The 15,488-nt window shown below is 41.8% G+C and overlaps 1 protein-coding gene across 1 annotated transcript; it reads left to right on the forward strand.

Annotated features, from left to right (window-relative positions):
- The first annotated feature begins 1,487 nt into the window (after window positions 1-1,487).
- On the forward strand, window positions 1,488-14,246 carry LOC133116652 (acetylcholine receptor subunit alpha). The gene is made up of 9 exons (XM_061226476.1): window positions 1,488-1,625; window positions 3,053-3,195; window positions 3,841-3,885; window positions 4,129-4,238; window positions 7,006-7,201; window positions 8,902-9,139; window positions 10,805-11,028; window positions 13,404-13,643; window positions 14,115-14,246. Exons 1-9 carry the CDS (start codon window positions 1,571-1,573, stop codon window positions 14,244-14,246), a joined length of 1,383 nt encoding a protein of 460 aa, XP_061082460.1. The 5' UTR covers window positions 1,488-1,570.
- The last annotated feature ends 1,242 nt before the right edge of the window (window positions 14,247-15,488 follow it).

Consider the following 15,488-nt stretch of genomic DNA (forward strand, 5'->3'; position numbering starts at 1 on the left):
TGAAGATATCATGATACTCTTGTCAAAGAGTTGGGGGGTTGTCAAGTGTCCTGGCTTAATTCCTTACCTGGCTCTTTCAACCTGCTACCTCCCCTGATTTATTTAGATTAAAAAAATTATCAGCTGGTGGTGGTTGACACAAGTTCCCGCCTCATCACTGTAAAGCCCTTTAGGTATGTGAAAAGCACTATATGTTATTATGATTATTTAATTATTTTTATTATTATAACCTAGCTCATAGGCTTTTCTGTCTGTAAGGGCCGATCCCAGTCCTGTTCAATGGTGATTCTATGTTGATGCAATGTCAGTGGGGAATTTGAGAGAATCAGCTTATACAATATATTTTACTTGGTCTGTGGAGCTCTGAATGAAGGGAGGGTTAAAGAGTGCCACATGTATCACATGACTGCAGTTCAATGTTCCATTCAGAGACGACCTGCTTGATTTATGACAAACTTATTTTTTAATAAAAGAAAAAGCCTTATAAAAATTAAAGCAACCATCCCATTTAGGATTTTTCCAAAATGAATGATAAAAATGATGATGTTTTTCATTTGGATTTTATAGATGATGTTAATCATCTTGTCAGCTGGTTTATGGACTGCTTCGGGTAAAGGGTAGTGTTTGTAAAACCTTGTTTATTGGAAAGAATCATGAATCCTAGCATGTTTTTCAAGGTTATTTGATTGGTATGAGGTAAAAGCTACAGTAGGCCCACATTAAAAATAAATTTCCCCTTAACATGTTTGTGTTGCCTTTCATTAGAAATATTCGAATAAAATATAGGAGTAATCAATGAATAAATTATGACATGGATAATTACGTCCACCGAATAAGAAATCGTTCCCACCACGACCAACTACTACGGCTCAAACCCGGTGCCACATACAAACTGGACCGATCAATTAATTTTCAATTAGCCTACATTATAATCGCTGTAGATTACACCTATTCTTTCGCACAGGAAAACGTTTCAATGACGTGTTTGCAACCAGACGAAAACGCTCCCGTTTCTTTTTACAACCAAGAGAAAATGTATCAATCTGGGTTATTATGCCGTGGGAAGTAATATGAATGAGTGTCATCTTGAGCATATGCACAATAAAGTTGTTGTTTGAGAGTGGTAAATGAATAAACATGTTTTTTTTGGTTTTGACAACATTGTCAAACACAGCCTATACTGTGTAGCATTATGCGGCGTTGAGAAAATGTGGCGATTAGTGCTAGTTGGGATACATTTTATGGAGAGACATATTTCTTTCAAGTTGGCTAACTAACCTGGGGAGGTCGAACTTCCTAAGTGCAGCGGGCGATATGAATAACATAATGATGAAACATTATCCCTTAGATAACTGCACGTGTAAAAGAAGAGAGAAACGTCAGCTGCTGCTCGGGAACACAACAGGGCTGCTGTTCCTGTCACTCAGCGGCGACAAGAGACAAATACGCAGAACGGGACATTTGCAGCCTACATTCATTCTTGCCATCGGGGTATTTCCAGTGCCACGTAATTAAATTGATAAAATTATAGGATTTATAATCATAACTATCGTGTGAAAGTATCTACGCAATGAAGTATGAAAACATCCTCTCCCAAGTTGTGCCACTTCTTAGTTTTCTAGCAGGTAAGTTTTTTTTGTTGGCTTTAATCTCTGTGATTTGTTACACTTGGTGAGATTTATACCGGTATAATCCTAAATGGGGCTCATCCGGATGTCACACTCTGGTAAAACGCTGGTATTTTGCTTCTACCAGAGTGTATCAGTCTGTATTTTTGCCTGCATATAGCCTATGTGTCGTGCTAAAGTTCTAATTGTTTTGTTTGGCTGACAACTCAGAAATGAAATAGGAATCGTCTGATACCTTTCATTCTTGTCTATTGTTTTCCGGCTTCAGTTAACCAACAAGACAAAAACGTTTCGCTTGATTTAAAATACATTTGAAACGGAGATCTGGGTAAATTGTTTGATGAACATCGAGGATAAACTGCCGAAAGTGAAATAATTGCTGTGCTTCTGCCGGGTAGGAGACAGTTTCTTGATTGGCACATGCGGTTGTCAGAATAGGCAGATGTAGCCTATTCATTGTCCGTTTACTTTAATTGAAATCAAGGCTTTTGATTTAATTTCATATTGATTTATTTTCTATATTGGATTTGAGAACATTTGTTCATTCTTTGCATAAATTTCTACTTCAAGGTCATTTGTAGATGGTAATGGGATTGGGCCAAACCTGCTCTGGATTTAGGTGGTACCCTTCTGGAATAATAAATAATGTACTTTATGAACCCTTTGGTCACTTAGATCTTAAGTAATAAAACACATATTTGATCCTGGCGTGTTTACAGATGAACAGACTGAGAGCACACATCTCTAGTGTCGGAAGCGTAGCGGAACTGTTCAGCCCGATAATTGAGAGGTGCGAGAATCGTGGGGTTCCTTTCCTTTTCCTACTTTAAACTGTGTGTTCAAACAGCTACAGAATAACATGGGGCCACCCAGTCTTTGTTGGGCTTTTTGACTTCCTGTCCGTAGCCCAAATAAGGTGCAATGCTGAATGATACCAAGCGAATAATAGCTCGAATATTCGAGCTATTAGTTTCCCCAATTGATATGAGGCCACCCCCTAGTGATACCTATATTTTCGCTCAAAAACACTATTTTCTCATTTGACTCGAATTAAAAATATTTCCGCTCGTATACCGATGTTCAATCTGTGCTCCATATATATATATATATATATATATATATATATATATATATATATATATATATATATATATATTACATTATTGTGTTACTTATTTTTGCCGAGGTGCGATTTTTTTTTACCGAGGTGCGACACACAGACAAAGATATAGATGTTTTTATTTCCAAAAAAATCTTTGCACCCTCGATTGGCAACCGCTGAAGCGTTTTCCATTGGTTCATCCGCCAAGACACGTAATTTACCCTGCGTTTTCTTCGTTGTGACCAAGGACACAAATGAGCATGAGCGAAACTGGAGAAACTGTCGGTAGAAGGTCTGTAGAAGGGTCTGTTGTGTACTATAGGTTGTGCCTGGGGCTCCGAAGATGAAACGCGCCTGGTGAAAACCATCTTCAAAGGCTACAACAAGGTGGTGCGGCCTGTCAATCACTTCAAGGATGTAGTGGAGGTGACCGTGGGCCTGCAGCTTATCCAGCTCATCAGCGTGGTACAAACAAAACTTCTTCCTGTGACCTGTCTCCCTCCTGTGTCCTGTCTTCCCCTGTGACCTGTCTCCCTCTTGTGACCTGTCTCTGTTCTGTGACCTATCTTTCCCTGTGACCTGTCTCCCTCCTGTGACCTGTCTCTGTTCTGTGACCTGTCTTCCCCTGTGACCTGTCTCTGTCCTGTGACTTGTCTCCCTCCTGTGACCTGTCTCTGTTCTGTGACCTATCTTCCCCTGTGACCTGTCTCTCTCCTGTGACCTGTCTCCGTCCTGTGACCTGTCTCTGTTCTGTGATCTGTCTCCCTCCTGTGACCTGTGTCTGTTCTGTGACCTGTCTTCCCCTGTGACTTGTCTCCCTCCTGTGACCTGTCTCCCTCCTGTGACTTGTCTCCCTCCTGTGACTTGTGTCCCTCCTGTGACCTGTCTCTGTTCTGAGACCTGTCTTCCTTGAACCTGTCCTCTTCCTTTTATGACCTGTCTTCGTCCTGTGACCTGTCTCTGTTCTGAGACCTGTTTTCCTCGAACCAGCCTTCTTCCTCTTATGACTGTCTTCCTCCTGTGTCCTGTCTTCCTCCTGTGCTCTGACTTCCTCCTGTTTATCCCCTTCCTGCCTTGGTTTTAAACCCCAATGCTTTCTTTTGTTCATAGGATGAAGTCAATCAGATCGTGACCAGCAACGTGCGCCTGAAACAGGTGTGAATTTCAGCAGTGTGGAACACACTGTACTGGGAACTGGGAATTTTGGGATTTCTGCAGTGCATTTTGGGAACACCTCGCTGATGTGTCACGTTGTTATTTTCAGCACTGCTTGTTCTGAGTTGTAGTTTGGTTGAACTGAATCTTACAGTCATGCAGGAGTCTTCTGAAAAATATATGAATACTTCTATGAGCAGTTATATTCCTATGTGGACATATGCTTTTGTGTTTTTTTTTTAGGTGTGGAAAGATGTGAACCTGAATTGGAACCCATCTGACTATGGTGGAATTAAAAAGATTAGAGTCCCATCCACCGAGATTTGGCGTCCTGACTTTGTTCTCTATAACAAGTAGGAACTACTTGAAGCTCTGTTGTATTGTCAATGTATTGGATGGTTCTATCTGTCTGTCTGTGTGTTTCTGTCTGTCTGTCTGTCAATTTATTAATGTTACTGATGCATGAATCCCAGCCCTCAGCCTATGAGTATGTAGATTAAGGTTCTCCACACATTGCACTGCGTGAGTTCAGTTCAGAGGCAGAGCCTGCATTTTTTAATAGTCAGGTTTTGTAACCTGCAGTTCCATTGAAATCCACAGTGTGGGGCTCTAGCTGTTATTTGTGAAAGCCTGAGATTGCGGTCTCATTCCATTCGCTTATTTTTCTTTTTCTTGCTCCGGACCCGGAAATCTTTCAAGGTCCGCCATCTCTGTAGACATTCCAATACATTGAATGTTCCTTCTAGGAGCTAGAAGTAGAAGTTGGGAACCAGTCTTTTCCAATCTTTCCTTCTCATCCTTTGTGGAAGTATTTTTCCAGAATGCCTGACACATAAATGGACCTATGGATCCACCTGTCCCCATCTGCCATATGTGTAACTGATGTAGCTTCGAACTGCCATTTGAGGGAGCAAGGACATTCCATTTGCCTAATTCATGGTTTCTAGATTTCGCCATCTTCATTTTTTAAAAATTGGGTGGAGCTTGGAGCCAATAAAAGAGCAAGGAAAAGAAAAGAGATGAGAGAAATAAGTGATTGGAATGAGTCATTCGACTGCCTGCTAGAGTCCTGCTCACCACTGTTTTATTAATCCCATTCCCACCCACAACATTCCTGACCATTCCCAGCCATTCCCAAAGGGGTGCTGTTCCATTCCCACCTGCTCCTGCAGAGATGATGACTGTACCCATCCACACCACTCTTTACTATTAATATTTTGCCTGTTCCCACAAATAAACAAAATAACAATAATAAAATGAACATAGAAATTCTGCATAAACGTAAAGAGGGATGCATATTTTTAATTTTGATGAAAACAAAAACAAAATAGAAATACAGTTCTGTGTGCATAACAAGAAATAGGAGAATGAGAGAGCCTGTTGTTCCTATTTGATCTTTGAAAAAATATATAAAAGCTGCTTCAATGAGCCAAAAATCCTGATGAAAACAAAGTGCTACTCCATAGCATGGTTTTGATGTAATGTTTTCATCAGCAATGTACTGTAGGCCTAAATGAAGGCATTTTAAAATGCATTAAAAACAGAATGAGTGGTCGCATTCATAAGTTGCATTTTAAACAGGCCAATATGGTGTTACAGAGCCCTCAAATTAAACGAACCGTAGCCTATGCCATAGGTAGTGACCGGAAATGAAAGTACCTTTAGTCAGATTTAAGGATAAATGCTATTCGCAAACTATGTAACATGATGTTTACATGCATGGTTAAGCAATATGCATGCTATGTTTGCAATACACAGGCATGCAGATTAGGCTACTTGGGGGGGGGCATTAACAGGGTGTTGCTGCAGAAGAACATACATGTTCAGTCAACCTACCCTGTTTAATAATAACAATAATAATAACAACAACAACAACAGCAACAACAATAATAATTATATTTTAGTGGCATTTATCATCCCATGCGTATCCCAGAAACTAGATTCTGACCCCCCACCCCCGCCTGCCTGAGTAAACATGTCTCGCAACCCGGATACTTAGACAATCAATCATATCGGTGAAATCTAACACATTGTTTTTCCAACGGATTGAGTAAACATACCATGCCACATTTTCGGTTTTAAGAGCTTCCTTTACGCATTTGGAATGTGTATGTTTTTATAATTATTTTTAGTCGTGTCATAATAGAGGATTATGGGTGATAAAAATACTCAACAGGTGGCTTCATGTCGAGGCTGTGGGATCTATTTTGAGGATGCGAAGGCTCAGTGCTAGAGACGCATTGGAGCATTTAAAGAAAGGCATGTCATAATGGTATGGCCATTTAGTCCCTTTTCTTTCAAAGCAGTTATCTTTCACTTTTTCTGAAACTACAATGGCATAAATGGGATTGTCATTCTAGTATTAGTTTAAGAGTGTAAATGGAAAGTGTCACTGACATTGTTTGAGTAGATTTCAAAGTTTAGGCAGCAATCAATTACAGTGAAGTCATTTAGTTACACTGGTATGATATCATCAGCAGCACTCCATTAACATCACCAGTGATTCAGAAAATGTACGACTTAAAAAATATATAATTCCGTCCTCAACTGTGAATTTAGTCATTTTTTAAGGTTGTGACAGATATTTATATTTCCACTGTCACTTTGAACTTAATTACTTCCCATATTGTATTTCCAATGTACATCACATTTCATATATTTAGCCAATGTTTTTTACAAAGTGACTTACAGTTGATAAGCCTAATCAGGAGCCAATCCCCCCTGGAACAATGTGGGGTTAAGGGCCTTGCTCAGGGGCCCAACAGCTGTGGCTACACTAAAACTGGCCAACCTTTCAGGCTATAGGCTGGCCCTATAGTGTAATTAAAAAATCTGAGAACAACAATGTCATTAGGCCTACAGGAATATAAATGGTGGACAGTATAAATAGTACAGTACAGTATACATAGAATGCATAATGTAAGGAAGGATACATATTATTATTACTATCATATGAACGTCAGTAATGACTCTAGCTTGTTCGGCTGCCCCAGGCAAGATAGCTGATAGGCTGATAGGTGGGTGTTTGCAGTGAAAATAAATTAAGAAACTCAGAATATATAATATAGAGAACAGGCTACATGGCTGGCCATTAAAGTAGAGGCCTGTTTTCCTCCTCAGTGCTGATGGGAACTTTGCCATTGTGCACGAGACCAAGGTGCTGCTGGAGTACACGGGCATGATCACCTGGACCCCTCCGGCCATCTTTAAGAGCTACTGCGAGATCATCGTCCTGCACTTCCCCTTCGACCTGCAGAACTGCAGCATGAAGCTGGGCACCTGGACCTACGACGGGAACCTGGTGGCCATCTATCCGGTACCAATGCACCAAACCCACCACCGCTTTAATGAACTCACACAACCAGCCATGACTTTAATTCATTCATTTTTAATTTCATTAATTTGTTATTTAGCTGACATTTTTATCCAAAGCGATTTACAGTTGAACCGCCAACTTTCCGGGTCATGTACCTTAGCTACTAGCCTACAGGCTGCCCCTTATTGACTCAGTATACTTTAATGAATACACACAACTCAGCAGCCCTTTAAAGGTCTCTGGTGAGATAGACTACCGTCTTCAGTTAATTCTTTAATTTGCCTCATTCATCCAGGTGCAGTGTGTTACAATGTTTTAAACACTGCGCCCCAGTATACTACCATGCTTTGGGTAAGACTTTGTGCAGATATACTCTACATACAATACAAGTATTTGGACAGTAACACATGGTTAAAGTGGGGGGTTTTTACATCCACATTGTGTGAACCGTGTATAAAATACATTTATACACAGTCCCCCCCAAAAAAGTGATTGGGCAAATAAACACAAACACGAACAAAAGTAAAGTCATCATATTCAATATTTTGTCGCAAATCCTTTACAATCAATGACTTCCCTGGTGATGCACTGCTAGGCACTGCTACTCCAACCCTCTTCAACTCTCTTCAACTATTTCTGAAACTATTTGCCTTCAGTCTGATGTTCAGCAAGTGAAATGCAAGCTCTGGATTGAGCTCAGGCGATTGACTTGGCAAGTCAAAATAACTCCTTGGTTGCTTTGGCTGTATGTTTTGGATCACTGTCCTGCTACATCGTCCAATCAGTTTTTATGCAGGATCTGAGCAGACCAGGTGTTTCTGTATACTTTGGAATTCATCCTGCTGCTGCCATCAGCAGGAATATCATCAATGAATGCAAGTGAGCCAGCACCTGTGGCAGCCATACATGCTTGCCAGGGGTTTGCTTCTATTGGTGAACCGTCTGAGGTTATGCTGGGGTAGTCTACACTGGTCTTCCATGGTTTGCCTGTACGAAGCTCACTAGTGTGCTCTCGCTTCTTAACAATGTACCAAACAGTTGATTTTTAAACCTCATTTTTTTTGGCTATGTCTCTGAATGATTTATTTTGTTTTTTCAGCCTAATGTTGAGAGACAATAACAACAGACTCCAAATGGCAGATGGCACACCTACTGTCAACTGTAGACCTTTTGCTAAATATCTTGAACTAACATTGAAAATTAACAGAACTGTCTAAGAAACATTCGAGCAGCCAACTGTCCAATTAATCTTGGTCTACTACATACTAATCAGATACAATTCATACACAGTTCACCCAAATACTTATGGACTGCACTGTAGTTTGCACAACAAGATCTGTGGATTTCTGAATAACTATATCATTATATATGGAAAGAGACATTTGTTTAAATGTAAATTCTTGGGGCTTTGAACACCACAAAACCTTGGTCCCATTGAGGTCCATTGTGTCAGGGTGAGCTGCAGCAGATAGAAGACTAGAAGACTCATCAAAATTCAGCAGAACTATCTGGATGGATACATCATACTCATAGTGGAATCATAGCTTTGTTTCATTAATTGCTTTAAAATGATATTTTCGTGGGATCAATAATTGAGTGTTAAAACAAGTGTTTCGTAAATATGTGAGTACATATGAAAACAAGTATTTGCAACGTTGGGTGAGTGACAGCCTTTGATCCATGATCTGTTTGTCTGTCAGGAGAACGACCGGCCCGACTTGAGCAACTTCATGGAGAGTGGTGAGTGGGTGATGAAGGACTTCCGCAGCTGGAAGCACTGGGTGTTCTACGCCTGCTGTCCAAACACACCCTACCTGGACATCACCTACCACTTCCTCATGCAGCGCCTGCCCCTGTACTTCATCGTCAACGTCATCATCCCCTGCATGCTGTTCTCCTTTCTCACAGGCCTGGTCTTCTACCTGCCCACCGACTCAGGTACGCTTACCTGCCCTCCCCCTTTACCTGCCCACTGACTCAGGTACACCTACCTGCCCCTTCCCCTTTATCTGCCCACTGACTCAGGTACACCTACCTGCCCTCCCCCCTTACCTGCTCACTGACTCAGGTACACCTACCTGCCCCTTCCCCCTTACCTGGTCACTGACTCAGGTACACCTACCTGCCCCTTCCCCCTTACCTGCTCACTGACTCAGGTACACCTACCTGCCCCTTCCCCCTTACCTGCTCACTGACTCAGGTACACCTACCTGCCCCTTCCCCCTTACCTGCTCACTGACTCAGGTACACCTACCTGCCCCTTCGCCCTTACCTGCTCACTGACTCAGGTACACCTACCTGCCCTCCCCCTTTACCTGCCCACTGACTCAGGTACACCTACCTGCCCTCCCCCTTTACCTGCTCACTGACTCAGGTACACCTACCTGCCCCTTCCCCTTTACCTGCTCACTGACTCAGGTACACCTACCTGCCCCTTCCCCTTTACCTGCCCACTGACTCAGGTACACCTACCTGCCCTCCCCCCTTACCTGCCCACCGACTCAGGTACGCCTACCTTACTACAGTATTTCATGATAAATTAGTTATTTGAACCTATGATACGGAAGTGCAAGATATGAATGGAAAATGTAAGGTTTTGAACATATGACAGTCTGTGTTACAAGTGCTGACTGTTTTGAGTCTTGAGTCTTGTTTCTAAGGACAATTGAGCACAACTTGTAGGTGCTTAACTTCAGTGATTGTAAAAAAATTTCAATAATCACAGTAAATTTGTTGTGATGTTTGTCACATGAGGTTAGATGTATGTACTGTTTGGACTTGGTGAGGAATAGATGAGGGTTATTTATTCCTAACATTTATTCCTAATATGTCAAACCGTATTCACATAATTTTATATGGTGTGTATGTGTGTGTGTGTGTGTGTGTGTGTGTGCGCATCTGCATGCGTTTGAACATATGACAGTCTGTGTTACAAGTGCTGACTGTTTTGAGTCTTGAGTTTTGTTTCTAAGGACAATTGAGCACAACTTGTAGGATTAGCTCTTAAGTGATTGTAAAAAAATTTCAATAATCACAGTAAATTTGTTGTGATGTTTGTCACATGAGGTTAGATGTATGTACTGTTTGGACTTGGTGAGGAATAGATGAGGGTTATTTATTCCTAACATTTATTCCTAATATGTCAAACCGTATTCACATAATTTTATATGGTGTGTATGTATGTGTGTGTGTGTGTGTGTGTGTGTGTGTGTGTGTGTGTGCGCGCATGTGCATGCGTTTGAACATATGACAGTCTGTGTTACAAGTGCTGACTGTTTTGAGTCTTGAGTCTTGTTTCTAAGGACAATTGAGCACAACTTGTAGGATTAGCTCTTAAGTGATTGTAAAAAAATTTCAATAATCACAGTAAATTTGTTGTGATGTTTGTCACATGAGGTTAGATGTATGTACTGTTTGGACTTGGTGAGGAATAGATGAGGGTTATTTATTCCTAACATTTATTCCTAATATGTCAAACCGTATTCACATAATTTTATATGGTGTGTATGTATGTGTGTGTGTGTGTGTGTGTGTGTGTGTGTGTGCGCATGTGCATGCGTGTGTGTGTGTGTGTGTGTGTGTGTGTGTGCGTGTCATCCTCAGGTGAAAAGATGACTCTCAGCATCTCTGTGCTGCTCTCCCTGACGGTGTTCCTGCTGGTCATTGTGGAGCTCATCCCCTCCACCTCCAGTGCTGTGCCGCTCATTGGGAAGTACATGCTCTTCACCATGGTCTTCGTCATCGCCTCCATCATCATCACAGTCATCGTCATCAACACCCATCATCGCTCTCCCAGCACACACACCATGCCACATTGGGTTCGCAAGGTGGGTACAACTAAACCATACACACACAGATGGGTAAAATGTCGAGTTGTGTTGAGTTGGTAGTTGGTGGTTTGTACTTGGAGTGTGGTGGTGGTTGGAACAGTACTTCTGTTTTCTTCTGACTGATAGTGAGACCAAAGTCCTCGTCTGTGTGAGGCAGTCGGGCATAATCAAAGAGCAGTTCGGCAATTAGTTGTCCGGAGGTTTTGGTCCTTACAAGCAGTCGGTGCAGGCTGAACAGACCACCATCATTTCTGAACCATATGTAGTGTCCATCATCTGTATCAAGGTTTTCCACCTGGAGCATGACACTGAAGATAATTGCAATGAGGGTGGAAGCAAGGACACAACCTAGTTTGAGCCCTTTTTCCGCCCCGTGTCTGAGAACCTCCCATTGAGATTGACCTGGCCAGTCTGAGCTTCATGCAGCTGTTTGATGATGGTCAGGCATTTGGGGAGAGAGCCCAGTCTGGCCAGTATTTTCACAGACCATCCCGACTGTGTCAAAGGACTTTGTGAGGTCAGTGAAGGCCGCATATAGGCCAATTTTCTGCTCCTGGCACTTCTCCTGGAGCTGACAGATAAAGACCATGTCTGCTGTGCCTCTTTCTGACCTGAACCCACAGTTGCTTTCTGGTAGGATGTCTGGGATGGTGAGTGTCTTTCCAGAATATACCTAGACAGTATTCTGCCTGTGACGGAGAGGAGGGTTCATGTAGGGAGACGCAGTCACTGCATCCCTCATGTCCTGGGGGACCACATCCTTCTCCCAGCACAGGGTGAACAAGCCTGTGAGAGTGTCTAGAAGCACATCTCTACCAAGCTTGTAAACCTCAGCTGGGATCTGCTGCCTTCCCAGTTTTCAGCTTCTTGATGGCAGTTGACACCACTTCCTGAGATGGTGGGTTGCCTAACTCCATTTCTGCTTCTCTCTGCTGTATTTGCAATGAAGGACACTGTTGCTGCCTCCATCAACATTCACATGACCTATGAGTGGGTTCGAGGCTGTGGCTGCCAGAGCCATCCTGCACCGACCACTTTAACCCCTCCCCCAAAGCTAAAGGACTTTTGTGTGGGGACTTTTTCCTTCCTGCCTGCGCTAAGATATATTTAAGATATAATCAACTTGTGCACATCAATCCAAATATTTCAGGTCAGGGTTTGACCCTAGTAGCTCAGTGGGCTAAGACGGCTGTGGCAACAGAGAGCTGTAGGTAGGTGTCATATGGGAGTACTCGGAGTGATCTTCTCCTAGATGGGTTTTCGCCAAAAGCTAATGAGCCCTGCCTGCCCCTGCTATTTAAACCATAGCTAGGGCAAAATTTGACAGGCACCAGGGCAAGTGGGCACCCAGTTACGGTGTGTGGCAATGAGGAGACACTACATTGTGGTGGAGAGGCTTCATACTGGCAGGAGGAGACTTAATCCTGCTCCTCTTTTCACCCTGACTGGGGCTAGCCAGTGGCAGAACCTGTAACAGAAATAGCAAGCAGCAGGCAGCAAGCAAGCATAGCAGACTTTTATCCAAAGAGACTTACAGTTGATCAGACTAAGCTGGTGACAATCCCCCTGAAGCAATCTTGGGTTAAGGGCCTTGCTCAAGGGCCCAACAGCTGCACTGATCTTATAGTGGCTACACTGAGGCTTGAACCACTAATCTTCTGTGTCCCAGTCTGCACCTTAGCAGTGAGACATGCAATACTACTACTACTGTTACTGTACAGATGTTTCACACATATTGCTTGGCCAAACTTTTCAACTTTTACCCAGACACCTGGCAAACTCTGAGAACTTATTGAACAAAACTTACATGCATTACATGTAAAAAAACTTGTTTAAAAATGTCACGAGAGAACTGTATCCAGATATAATGGTCTAAAAGTAACATTTTCCCTTTGAAAATATTAAGTTAGAGTGAAAAGACTCCTCATTTAAAACAACTCTTACAAGTAGAATGTATTTAAAAATTTACAAAATGTAAAAAGTAACAGAGTAAATGTTACGCGTTACTTCCCACCTTTGAATAGGACAGATATTTGAAGCAACTGGATATTAGTATGGTCCTTATAGGGGTCATTGTAATTATTCATGTAGCACATGATGAGTGATTTATTGTTTTGTAAATGTGTGTGAGTTTGTAACGGTGTTTGAGTTTGTAAATGTGTGTGACTTTGTAAATGTGTATGTTTGTAACGGTGTGTGACTTTGTAAATGTGTGTGAGTTTGCAGAGTTTGTAAATGTGTGTGTTTGTAACGGTGTGTGACTTTATAAATGTGTGTGACTTTATAAATGTGTGTGAGTTTGCAGAGTTTGTAAATGTGTGTGACTTTATAAATGTGTGACTTTGTACATTCCTTGTTTCCGGTCACCCCAGGTTTTTATCGACACCATTCCCAACATCATGTTCTTCTCCACAATGAAGCGGCCTTCGAAGGAGAGGCAACCAAAGAACTTTTTGGCGGCCGACTTTGACATCTCGGGCATCTCTGGCAAGCCGACTCCAGAAGCAGTCATCTTCCAGTCTCCCATAACCAAGAACCCTGATGTCCGCAAAGCTATCGAGGGGGTCAATTATATTGCGGAAACCATGAAGTCTGATGAGGATTCTAACAACGTAAGGCTTCGAGCAACAGGAAATCAGTTTAGGAGCCTTTGGCTCTGTCCAAACAAAACAGAACTGTCCTGTCTTGGAAATCACACAGAGACAAACACAAACACACACACACACACACACACACACACACACACACACACACACACACTTGTTGACCTGTTCTGTCTGATAAATCACATTGATCACAACTTCAGCAATTTCAGTTTTCCTCTTTTTACCAGGTTACAGTTCCGCAAACACACACACACACACCCCCAGGTTACAGGTATCTCGTTGAATTTGAGCAGATACGATGCTTATGAACACTTCAGAATTAATTCTGCTGCTGCTAACTTTTACATTACTAGGGAGCTGTGAATGAACAGACTTGTTGATCTGTACTGTCTCTAAAATGGGGGCCCTTTGTATGAACAGACCTGTCTCTAAAATGGAGATGCTGTCTGACTCTCCCCTCTTCTTCACCCTGTGCAGGCAGCGGAGGAGTGGAAATTTGTTGCCATGGTGCTGGATCACATTCTTCTGTGTGTGTTCATGGCGGTGTGCATCATTGGCACCGTGAGTGTGTTTGCCGGTCGCCTCATCGAGCTCAGTATCCAAGGATAGAAGCCCTGAGACCCACAATCCTTCGGGAGGCTACTATCACATGCCCACACTCACACAGGGGACTGCTCCACGCTCACTGCAGTGAGGTAAAGTAATGGAAGTTTGCAGGTTTAACTTGGGGTTTACTGCAAACATTTCCAGTAAGGTAAAGTTATGGAAGTTTGCAGGTTTAACTTGGGTTAATGCAAATATTTCCAGTGAAGGAAAGTTATGCAAATGTGCAGATTCACAAATCTTTACAGTGTTTAAAACTGGGGAGTGAGTCAGCTGACTACTGGTATAGATATTATGTTATTTGGACATTTTAGAAATAATTATTAGAAAGAGTAATATTTGTTCATGTTCATACATAGTTTTCAAAGTTCTTTACACATTTAAAAAAACAAATGAAATTAGTAATGAAATAAAGTTAGCTGGCATTTGAGTGCACTCAAGAATAAAAGTAATGAAAATGAAAACCAGTAATCAAATTTCAGTAGCCTTTGCTTTTCTGAATAAATTATTGTTTACTGTGATTGTGTTTGTTCTTAAAAAAAATATTCATAAAGTCTTCAATTTCAGTATTTATGCAGCCTACATTACAGTTTAAACCCCAGGCCTGAACTTTAGTTTTCATTACTGTAGGTACATGAATGAGGCTGAATTTGTGACTATAATGTATACTGTTAACTGTGCCTATATGAGATTTTTTTGCACCATTATCCCATTTGCTGTTTTGGTTTGTTTATTTGCTGTGGTGTCCATCAGGAAAGCACATTTTGTTTGGTTAAACATGGTGAGGGGAAAAATTCTGATTTATGAACACTTCTGTATACTCTTTAGGGAATAGGCTAGCAGGTGAGCAGAAGAGATGCTTTAAGCCTATCCACCTTACCACCTATCCACTTAATTTGAGGTGCCAATGTCACAAATTGTTATTGTGTTCATCTTTATAGCATAAAAAAACCCTGCAACATAATAAAACCGCAAATGGCAATGACAGATAAAAATACTCTCTGTTTGTGAGAACAGCAGTTTAGATGTTTATCAGCCTCTTATGTGCAAAGTAGGGCAATAAAACTTTTAACATATAAACCCTTCCCCGCCATGCTCACGGTTTATAACCCTCATCTCACCACAGCTCACTTTAATTCATTACATTACATTATTGGCACTTTGCAGACGCTCTTATCCAGAGTGACATACAATTTATTAGACTAAGCAGGAGACAATCCTCCCCTGGAGCAATGCAGGGTTAAGGGC

The sequence above is a fragment of the Conger conger genome, chromosome 17, assembly GCF_963514075.1.
Source record: "Conger conger chromosome 17, fConCon1.1, whole genome shotgun sequence".
Lineage (NCBI taxonomy): Eukaryota > Metazoa > Chordata > Actinopteri > Anguilliformes > Congridae > Conger > Conger conger.

Excerpts from the sequence above, each read along its gene's own strand:
- LOC133116652 (XM_061226476.1), top strand. The coding sequence starts at position 1,571 with ATGAAGTATGAAAACATCCTCTCCCAAGTTGTGCCACTTCTTAGTTTT. Across the intron at positions 9,140-10,804 it reads CTACCTGCCCACCGACTCAG|GTGAAAAGATGACTCTCAGC; the intron begins GTACGCTTACCT and ends TGTCATCCTCAG. Across the intron at positions 13,644-14,114 it reads CTGATGAGGATTCTAACAAC|GCAGCGGAGGAGTGGAAATT; the intron begins GTAAGGCTTCGA and ends CACCCTGTGCAG.